Source organism: Crocodylus porosus, unplaced genomic scaffold, assembly GCF_001723895.1.
Source record: "Crocodylus porosus isolate Cpor-Errol unplaced genomic scaffold, CroPor_comp1, whole genome shotgun sequence".
Lineage (NCBI taxonomy): Eukaryota > Metazoa > Chordata > Crocodylia > Crocodylidae > Crocodylus > Crocodylus porosus.
The window spans coordinates 61383285-61394424 of record NW_017728950.1 but is presented as its reverse complement, the minus strand read 5'-3'; the positions used below and the strand labels follow the sequence as shown (position 1 = coordinate 61394424).

Below are 11140 nucleotides of genomic sequence, written 5' to 3'. Positions count from 1 at the left end.
GATGCTGGGGGATTGAGAGTTAACTTGAATCTGGGGGAGATCTGGGACAGTAGTTCAATAAACTGATTTAACCTAAATCAGTTAAGTCTGATACTGCATCCGTCTAGGTTTATCTTAAAACAGTTTTGGCCGTTTTGAAAGTAGTTTATGTGCACTGAACTTCTGTTGCATTACAGATTCGAACACTCAATATTGGTTTATGTGTAAATTCTGCCCCTAGCCTTAGTATGTTTTCAAATACAAATGCAATTTCAAATACAGCCTATTTCCCTAGACTGGAAATGGCCTGAGTAATTGCACAGGGTCACTTCAGATATAGCTGGGATTGAAAATGTTATTTCTGATATGACAGAACCAATTCACAGCTATAGCTCCTTCCAGAATTCACATGTCAAATCTAAGTGGTCAGCTGGTCCGTTGGAAACTCCTAGATCCTTACTCCCCATATGCCAGTGCTGCTACAACTGTGTAAACCAGTGGCAAAATATATGGGTTTGACTCCCTCCCCCTTTTTTAGTGACTAACCTGCACAGAGGATAACAGTCTGCTATTTCTATCAGTTATTTCTTTGGCTGTAGTATTAAAGGTCTAGTCCATGGGTAAAGGAATTCTGGGATTAAGCCTGTTAATAATGTATGCCAGGGTTATTATGGTACTATTTGATGGCATTGGTTTTTCAGTTTTCTTTCTTACAAATTGCATACAAAACTATATTGAAAGGATGTTAACATTTCAGTCACACCCAAGAAGCTGGAAGTACCAAAATTCAGGTGTCCTGTGTAAATGTAATATGGCTGTCGTACATACGTACATTATGACATTGTATCCCAGTGCTATACAATAAGGCTATAAGTGTACTTGGAAGAAAAAAAAAGTTCTCCTGGACAGATCCTTGAGATGAAAGGGAATATTTTTCATTAGTTTTACCACCCTCAGTCTTCTTTATTATTGTCCATAGAACCTTAATTCTGACAATTCCTAGCTTCTGAGTGTTGGCTTGGCAGCTTCAACATTCGTTTAAAATAGCATTTTGTATATAATTATATTCATCAGCATGCTAGGCTATATATATATCCATGAATACAGTGGAAGGGTCCTTCTCAGAAAGGGAAACTCACTGGGTCTTTGTCAGCCTAGGATGGCAATTAAAGTTCCGTTGACTTTAGTAGGAGTTGCACATGTTTGCTTGCTTCAAAAATGAATTTCATCCATGGCAGTTCTAGCTCACTCTCCTCTTGCAAGGTGGCAGCTGTGCCAGCCCAAAGGAAGCAGGGCAACTTGATAAGTCACTCATGGAGAGCCAGAAATTCCACGGGGAAAGTTTGTTCCGTTTCGACAGCTCTTGAAGCACGTGTGTGAGATGAAGAATCCACTGTTTGTATTTCATAGGTTTCCCGTCTTGTGGATGGCATGGCTGGCTTGGTGATGTGCTGCCATTGGTTTTCCAGCCATATTTGTACCTTTTGATACTTCTTAGGGGCTCACAAAGCATACAGTGGAACTTGATGCTTTCTCAAGCAGCATTAATTTCTGAGATTTCCAAGACGAAAATCTGCTAGGTTCAAAAGAGAACATGCCATGGGAGAGCAGCAGCAGCCTGCTTCTGTTCCTGCAGCCCAAATCCACAGTGCCCCAAGCACACTTCATTTGTAGCAGATACTGTACTCTCTGGAGCAGTGTTACACTGGCTCTACTCCCTTTTCTGTGCTCACCAATCTTACAGCTGGTATTTACACGTTTAGTTGCACAGTAGAAAGGAGCACTTGGACCCTTAATAGCAACCAAGGTGAGTACATTTATTACTCCCCTCCCTAAATAAAAGAGTGAAAGAGGAAATGGTTTTAATAAATGGATTATGCTGCTCAAGTTTAAATTTTAAAAATGGCTTCTTATTGAGAGTTTAATGGTTTTTAAAATTTAAACACAGGGAAAAATTTACTTTTCAGGCATGAATATCCTTCTGGTTTCTCACATCAGTGGAAGTGCATTATTTTTTCCAGTCCATTGAGTTCCAGGGGGATTGCTCAAGTTAAAAGACAGCGCTCTTTACATTGTGTCAGAAGATCTAAGGTTTTGTTTTTGAGGGTTAGCTCCCTCCCCCCATTATTTTTATTATGTGATATGAGCTGAGAATTTCTCACATTTAGATGGCATAAAAATATTCAGGGGTTTTCTTTTCTTTCTTTCTTTTCTTTTCTTTTTTTTTTAGGAATAAAACAGATTAGGTATAGGGATGGCCTTATAAAGAATCAGGGTCGAAACCTGCAACTTTTACTCATGAATAGACAGTTCTTATGGAAGAAAGATCCAATGTACTAACTAGGGATGTCAAGTGTATCTGGCCCTGTGGGCCAGGTAAGTGGTGTTGTGGGGCTGGTCCATGGCTGGATTGGACCCATGGACTGCCCGTGCCCCAGACTCTCTTCTGCGTGCTGGATGTAGTACTCACAGCACCTGTTCCAGTTGGTCCAGGACTGCACCACCCATGTCATCCACCCCGCCAGTCTAGGACTGTGCCACACGCAGTGCCTGTCCTGGGCCAGCAGGTGTGGGCACTGTGTGGTGTGGTCCTAGACTGGGTAAAGCTGATGTGTGCAGAATGGATTGTTCATCCCAAATCTGCTTGAGGCTGCTCCAGCAGTGCATGTGTCAACTCTGCAACCTAAGAGCAGGACTAGGGGCCAGATGAGGGGGCTCTGCACATCAGATCTGGCCCACAGGATGTATCTTTGAAACCTGTGTGCTAAAGGATTGTAGCATCAGATATGTGCTGTAACAGATGAATAGGACAGCGTGGGACTTGTTTCTTTGAGCAGGGTTGGACTGCATTTTATTTCTGAGCAGTAGAACTGGCACTCTGTATGTGGGTTTTTGGGGGGAGGTTTAGTTTTTGGGATTTTTTTTCCATCTTAAAGGTATCTCTGGGTAACAATCCTGGTATCGATAGGGGTCTACATAACTTACAGTGAGCCAAAGCAACTTTTGTGGCTTGGTCACAGCATGAGGAGCTGATTTTGCAGGCATTTCCTGGTGGCCCCGCCCATTGCCACTGATTGGCAGGGAGGTATATACACTTCATTGACTGGCACCTTCACTTAGTCTAGGTCACTAGCAGACAGTAACTCTCCGTCACTGATCTATGGCTGCAGTGATTGTTACGTTCTCTTTGTATTGAGGTAAGCATTGGGGCATTCTAAAACAGTGTATTATATGAATAATATGCTGCATTATTTTTTTAGGTTGATTTGGCAGGAAATCATGGCCAATGCAAGATTTCTTGGCGATCGTGGACAATGCTGTTTTGTGTGGTTTCCATGAAAACTGCAAAACTGTGAAAGAAGTAGACCTCTAGAAATCCAGTTCCTCTTATTGACATACCTCACTTGCACTCCTTGTTCAGGCAGAAAGTCTCACTGAATCTCATTGCCTTTATCGGGAGTTTTCTTGAGTAAAGGCTTGGGCCTAGTAAAAACTATCTCATAAAACACAGATGGTAACTACACGGTAACAAGAGAGGTACTGCATTTCACTGAGGTATCTGTTTAGCTGTCATTACAGTCAGATCATTTCAAGGTAATTGAGACCCAGAGCAGTATAACAAGTCCTTCAGTCTGAAGCAGAGTGCAACAGAAAGCAGTTATTGGCCATTAGTAGTACTGGGCCATCTGAAACGGTTGTCTAAGCTGTGAACCTATATTGCTAAAAGCAAGTTTATTCCCTTAAACAAAGGAGTTGAAATAACATCTGGCAGCTCCTCCAGTCATATCCACTAACTCCCAGGTTTGCCCAGAGTCCTTTTTTGTTCAAGGACTCTGTGCTGCTAGGGCAAACATTTTCAAACGTGCAAACCCAAAGTTAGACTCTTAAGCACACGTTTAGGCCAATAGCTTGATTTTCAGAGGTTTTAAGCACTTGCAACTGTGCCTGACTCTGCACAGTTAGTTAAAAGCAGACTGCTTTAGTTATTTAGAGCAGCAGTGCTCAATCTCTGGCCCACAGGCCAGATCCAGCCTGTGGGTCTTCTCACAAGTTTAGTGGCAATGTTAATTGCTGCTCCACTGCTGCCAACTTTCTGGGTCCACACAGAGTCACGTGGGCCAAATGATGTGGCCCTGCATGCTAGATTGTACTGATGCATAGGGTCACTCTGCAGCCAGATCCAAGCATGTAGGAACAGGCTGACATGTAGGGTTGCTCCATGGCTGGATCCCATCCACAGACCAACTCCACAGATCCACATTACACTCATGATCTGGCTTGTAGACTGATCTTGTGCTACTCATTTCACCTGCAGGGCTAGGTGGTTTAAGCATCACTGGGCATGTCTACATGTGGGTATTTAATGCACATTATCCCGATTTTGAAGTGCATTAAGGGCACATGTCTACACATGCACACCCATAATGTGCCTTAAAAATGGTTAATTTAGGCTGATCATGCCTAAATTTGATATATCCATAAAGCAAATATCAAGTTTAGGTGCGATTAGTTAAAGTGCAATAACGCACGTGTAGACACTAGGGGGCCAAGCAGAGCCCAGCCCCAGGGCTTCTAGCTGGCCACCTCTCCTCCTCCAGGGTTGGGCTGCTCTCTGGTAGTCCCTAGCTGCAAGCTATAAAAGTCTCCAGCCAATTTTGTGCCTTGGGCACACAGCACAAGGAACCTGAAGGAGCCAGTGCTGCCTGCAGAAGTCCACCACGCCCTGTGTGTTCCCCTGGGCAGGACCCAGCCAGCTTCTGCCCATCCTGTCCCCTAGCTGGAGCTGCTTCTTGGCCACAAGTGAGTGTTTCCAAGGGCTGCAGCCTGCTGCATCTCTTGCCCAGCCCTGAGATTCCCCCCAGGGTAGCTGGCCCTGGTCTCTATAGCAGCAGGGCCAGCACCTGCTCCCTGCTACCCCTCACCTCTAACTCTGTTTTTTTGCAAGCAGTGTGGTGAAGCAACTCTGCTGTGCAGCTCCCCATCCCTGGCTGTGCCCTGTCCAGGGTGCTGCTGGTAGCCATCCAGGGCCGGCATCACATGGACAGCTGTGTGGGGGCCCTGAGCGTGAGCGCAGGGAGGATGTCCAGCACATAGTCCCCATTGAGCCCTGGATCCATCTGCATGCCCACACCCATCCCAAGCTCCCAGGCCCCCAACTGGAGCCGTGAGGAGGTGTGTGACCTCGTGGCGCTCTAGGGCGCAGCCAACATCCAGAGGCAGTTTGTGTGGAGTGGCCGCTCGAATGCCCACGTTTATGAGGCTGTTTCAGCCAGGATGCATGCATGAGGCCACTCCCAGATGGTGCAGTAATGCTGTGTGAGGGCCAAGTTCTTGTGGGCATAGTGGGTAGCCATGACTGAGTTCAGTCATCAGCTCAGTAGTGTCCATAAGACCATGCCCTTCATGTGGGAGCTGACCTGCAATTTGGCACCCCGGGATACAGGCTGCACCCCTGTGAGTGCCACCAGGAGGGGCAGCCTGCCCTTGCCTGCACCCCACACTGACACCTGGTGACGTGTCAGTAGAAGAGGGGACCTGTCACTAGAAGAGGGGACCTCAGGCCTTCAGCGCCACCCCCCCCACTCCGCCCACCTCCCTGGCTGCTGCATTCATTGGCAGCTCAGGTAACTCTGCCCAGTGGCTGCTTTGCCCTTGGCCCAGCCACGCACCCTGCCACGAGGAGTGTCTGGCCACGCCACCACCAGCCTCCAGCTCCTCCCCAGGGAGGCCCCTGGCCAGGCACCAGTTTACTACTAACTCCAGGTTGTGGATACCGAGCACAGCTGGATGCTGTTGCTGATGGGGAACCCTGTGCTGAGCCGCCAGCCTTGCCAGCCCCAGATACGTGGTAAGTCCTGCACTGGAGAAGGGCCTTCCCAGTCCCTGCCCCTGCCCCAACTCCCTGCCTGGCCCCAGGTCCTCCCCCACACCTCCCCACAGCACATAGAGAGGCAGGACACAGTTCAAAACTTTATTGCTTGGCCCGCGTCCCTGCAGCTGGCTGGGCATAGGAGTCTCGTACACTGAGGAAGGTGTTGATGCTGGTGGTGATGTTTTCCTCAGCAGTGGGAGGTAGGGATGTGTAGCGCTGCCACAGGTAGCCTTCCAGGTGGCAGTAGAGGTTGTGGGGCAGCCCTGGCTTGCTCACCACACTGGTGTAGCTCAGGCTTCCAAACCGAGAGCATCAGTAACAGCAGGCTGTAGTGGCTTAGACATCCTTCCACCTGCACAAACAGCACACCACTTAGGGCATGTGCAGCAGGGGCACGCTTGGGGCACAGCAGTGGTGTGGAAGGGGGCTTGGGGTGCCTCCCTGGAGAGGTCCCCTGTGGGAAGGGTGGAGATGTGGCAAACAACTCACCCCAGTTCTCAGGGAACAAAGGGCTCCCAGACCCCGGGCACCATGGACTGGGCAGCAGCGCAGCAGAGTGGTTGGCCTGCAGAGAGAAAGGGGGTGGGTGGGGTCTGGAGCTGAGGCAGCAGGTGCTGCCAGCAGCCTGGCCTGGCCCACCCTGGGAAGGGGACAGGGGACACAGGCTCCTGGTCCCAGGGGAGCAAGCGGGCCTGGGGGACTTGGCCAGCAGCTGCCTGGGCCCAGCCCTGCCTGGACAGCTTACCATGGTCCTTGGGCACCCATGCATGACTAACCTATGAAGTGCAGGGCCCTTGGAGCAAAGCATTTTATCCCTGCAATGTTGCAAACTTCTAGAAAAGGCTTCCTTTTCTTGCCTCTGTAGGGCCAACATCTGGACTCAGGGGAAAGGCGGCAGGGCCCTGCAGGAGTGTCGCAGCAGGGTCATTGCCACCCAGACATGCTGGCTGCGCCAGCGGTGCACCACAGACTGGACCTTCCTGCTCCAGTGGCTGGTGGCAGCAGTTGAGTACCAGGTGGCCTGGCAGCAGGCACAGAAGGTGCAGGAGCTGGCCTGGCGGGAGGAAGATATCATCCAGGAGGAGGCACGGGACCGGGCACAGCGACCGGACTGCGACTGGCCAGAGGCCCTGGACCAGTGCTGCGTGGCTAGCTGGGGTCAGCCAGTAGAGCCCACATACAGGGCCCCTCATCCCAGCCCTACAGCATGCCCCCCGCCTGGGCATCAGAGGAAAGCCTCCTCTGCCTCCCGTCCACAGGAGCCCCTGCCATTCTCTCAGCCCATGGGCGTACTGTCCATGGCCAGGGTGGTAGTTACCTGCCGCTGGGCTGTGCGCCCTTGGAGCCCCCACTGCACAGTCCCGTACTCTGGGACTTGGAGAAGGACTGAGACTGATGTATATAGTATTCAGTTTGGGAGGAGTTTTTTATTGTTGGTGGGTGGAGAGGGTGGTGGAGGAGATTTATGTGTTGGGGAGGGGGCTCTGTTGTGAGGGGAATAAAGGTTTTCATTACATATGTCCTGGAGTGGTGCTTGTGGGTGGGCAGGGGGTAGCAGGTGTGTGGTCAGTGAGGCAGGTGGGAGTTGGCTGGGTGCTTCTCCATGTCTTTGTGATCCAGGTGGGGCCAAAGCTCGCGCAGCAGGTCTTCAAAGGGTTATCTGTAACGTGTCAGACCACAGGTCGTCATCTCATTCCTGCAGCACAACATGTTGCCACCAGTGTGGGCTGGTGCAGCAGACCCAGAGGCAGTGGGATTCGTGGGACAGGAGGGCAACGGCGGTCCCAGCAGTGGTCCTGGAACCTGTGGTTGCCAGGACTGGCGGGAACAGTTGTGTGGCAGTGGGAGCCCCGGAAAGCCATGTACCAGTTGTCCAGCAGGCAGCCAGAGTGGGTGGGGGTGTCGGGTGGCATTATGTGGCTGAGCACCAGGTACATGGACTGGCGAGGGGTGAGCAGGGCAGCTGTGGCATTCCTCAGGAGTGGGGGGACCCTATCCCTGGGCACCAGTGCCAGGAGCTGGGGCAGTCAGGGCTTGGAAGCACAGCTGCAGCAGGAGCAGAGGAGGCACATCCTGCCTGTGTCTCTGCCACGCTGCTGCTCTGACATCAGCATCAGCCCAGAGGTCACAGTGCAGAGGGTGTGCTTTTAAGATGGCTGCCAAGTGCTGGCTTCAGTGTGGCTGCCAAATGCTGGCAGCCATGTGGCCAGAGGCTGGAGCTCCCCGCAGTGGCCACAGGGGCACGTTAGCAGGGCTGTTCTGACCTGGGACTAAAGTTAGTCCCTAGTTCCACCACGTGTAGACACCTGTCAAAAAAAATTTAATGTGCATTAGGCTAATGTGCATTAAATTTAAGCCCACTTAGATTAATGTGTAGACATGCTTGCTGACAGAGTATAGCTTTACTGTGCCTAGCTTTAGATACTTAACCAGCTTTAGTTTGAGTTTCTATATACTTTGAGTTGTTTGGTGTATATTAACATAAATTACCAAGTGAATATGTGTCAATATCCAGTAAAAAGTGGATGTAGTTTTCCTACCCCATTTATTAACATCTCTGCCACAGAGAGTGAAGTGGGATTTTTTTTTTGTTCTCCCTTTTTATTTAGGGGTGGGAAAAAAACACTTTCTGAAAGTTTGTCATGGAGATTTATAGAATTCAGTATTTAAAAATGTGCCTTTCCATCACTCTAGGCACATGTACACTAAAATATTTACAAATCCTATCAAATAAATAAAATTCTCACCCATTCAGCTGTTCATGAGTAAACAAAAAATTATCCCCCTGTGACCCCAGTCACTCCCTTCACAACCCATCCCCCTCAAGCATCTGCAAAAACAGATATTCCATAGAACATGTGTTGATGATTAACGGACTTGGGATCTGCTGAACCAAAGGGGGAAAAAGCACGTTTCAAAATAAAGGGCTGAATGCCTGGCTAGCCAACTCTATACCAGACAGGTATCTCTGCTTACATCAAATGCTAAGTATCACATGAGGAGAGTGGTCATTTCTCAGATAGCAAGATTCCAGCACACCATTGAGCTGCATAGGTCAAAACCAAGACTTAAATTGTAGTCAACAACGGATTAGAAACCAACATGCTACAAATGAGAAATATCGTTAAACAGGAGAGTTACTGCATTGTGACCTCTGGGCTGATGCTTCCTGTGTCAGAGCAGCAGTGTGGCAGAGGCACAGGCAGGAAGGGTCAGATCAACCAAGTCCTGGAGCATTTTTAGCAAGTTCTTCAAACTGATACAAAGAGTGCAGTTTTCTAACTCTCATAAATGACAGAATGCAGGTATGGCCACTTATAATACTGGTATTGGGCCATCTGAAATGGGCCAGGTACCTAAAGGATGCCCAGACTATGAAACTCACTAAAAGTGAGCTCATACCCTTCAGGAATTTGAAATAGCAGCATTTGCCTGTTCCTCCATTCTTACCCTCTCTTCTCCAGATTTGCTAGCCAGTACTTATCTATACTCCAATTGATGTTATGGAAGCATTAGAGTGATGTAGCAGTGATGGTCCGGGAATTATTTGAGACACGAGGGTGTTTTGGGGGGTGTTATCTTTTTGGGGGGGGACCAAGGGCATGGTTGGAATGAAATTAGATGAGCTTTCAAAAGCAAGAGATTCTTCATTTTGATGCCTTGCATTCAAAAGCTTGTCTAACTTTATTCCAACTATGTTGTTGGTCCTGTAAAAGATATCTCCCTAACCAAAATCTTTACCAACTGATGTTAGGCACTGGCAAATGAAAAAAAAAATGCCAACTGCATTAGATGAAAGGGATCAAAACAAGTGGATCATCATACACATCCAGAAGACATCACAACCCCTCTTTCTTGACTAATTATCCTTCCTTTACCATTTATACAGAGGAGTGTGACAGAATAAAACCAGAAACACCAGACAGAAAGCTTCCTCAGAGCAAAACAACAGCTGAACACTATGCAGTGGGATCCTTGGGAGGAAAACTGCAGTCTTCATTTAATCCTGCTCTAACCTACATGTGGTGACTACTGAAGGCACCTAATGATCTTAGCCAGCCACCATAGCCAAGGACTGTCATTTACCCAAGCACTACCCTGTCACCCTGGTGCATGAATAAGTTGGTTTCTCCAGTTGCCTTGGTTCATAGGGCTTCAAAGCATTTCAGGTATACAGACCTGCACAGCTCTGCTTATCTGACTAAATGAAAATGCACTCAACTAGGATAGAAATATACCCTCCTGGTGTCGGAGTCATGGTATAGCAGGCACCAGCGTCTGTGGAATTACATATTTTGGTCACAATACCAATGTCAGCTTGCAGTATCGGCTGGCCAAAATGTTTCAAAAGCCATCTTTTCCCTATTTTAATGTCCCTTCTACTTCTAAAAAATACATTGACTTCCTTACTTTTTGGCTAAGGCAAGCATATTATTTTCATATCTAGTTCTTCAGGTACAATGTAAGTTTAGCTTCTGCTTAATTATCAGGTGATATTTACTGTTCTGAAGCCTGTGGGTCATATTCAATAACAAATGAACAAAACAGCACTGAAATCATTTAGAGGTGACTGCTACATAATTGTAGATTTTGGCTTAATGGAGTTATGCTGCTGTAAAGTAGGTGGAAGTGAAACAAGAGCCACGGTCCATCATACCTTTTTCATCTCTAATTACTATGATCTTATAAAAGCAAAACATTTTAAATTAACCTACAAATACGTATGGTCAAATTCCAGGTTAACCCACCAAGACTGGAGAATTAAGAGTTACCTTTAGATATGGAGCCACAATCTGCTCCAAGTTAAACTAGGGCAATCACACTAGCCCAAATCTCTTTGGAGTTACATTGCGGGAGGAGATCACTAAATCTGGCCCACTCTTTAATCACCTTCCATCATAAATACTCAACATTCAAATACAGCATAGGCACAGCAGCCTGGAGTTTGAACCTTAATGCTGTATTGCTTGTTCTTGTGTGGTTGTACTAGGTCCATCATAGCATCTAAAAAAATAAACAATGATTATAAACAATGTTCTCTTTTAAAAGATCTCATCCTGGTAATATACCCCACTAAATTGTAAAATTCAGAACATAATAAGTATTGATGTTTAATGTCAGGAGCCTGTGCAGCCTCTGGTGTGATTTAGTTTTCTACAAATGACTCTAGCGCTCAACTACCAATGCATTTTGCTAATTACATCATAGATTTCTCTATTGATGAACAGAACCTGAATTAACACCGGAGCACTAATGTTACCCTTTCACCATTATTGTTGTACAAGAAGC

The 11140-nt window shown here is 47.6% G+C and overlaps 1 protein-coding gene across 8 annotated transcripts in view; it reads left to right on the top strand.

The window, feature by feature from the left end:
* Positions 1-11140, top strand: part of LOC109323477 (doublesex- and mab-3-related transcription factor 1) — a 117804-nt gene that overhangs the window by 86052 nt on the left and 20612 nt on the right. Inside the window, exon 6 of one of the 8 annotated variants that reach the window (XM_019555061.1) lies at positions 6717-7289. The exons of the other annotated variants lie outside the window; for them this stretch is intronic. Coding sequence (XP_019410606.1) covers positions 6717-7021 — 305 coding nt within the window. The 3' untranslated portion in view covers positions 7022-7289. Of the gene's footprint in view, positions 1-6716; positions 7290-11140 lie in introns of those variants that run through there. 8 annotated transcript variants of the gene reach the window in all.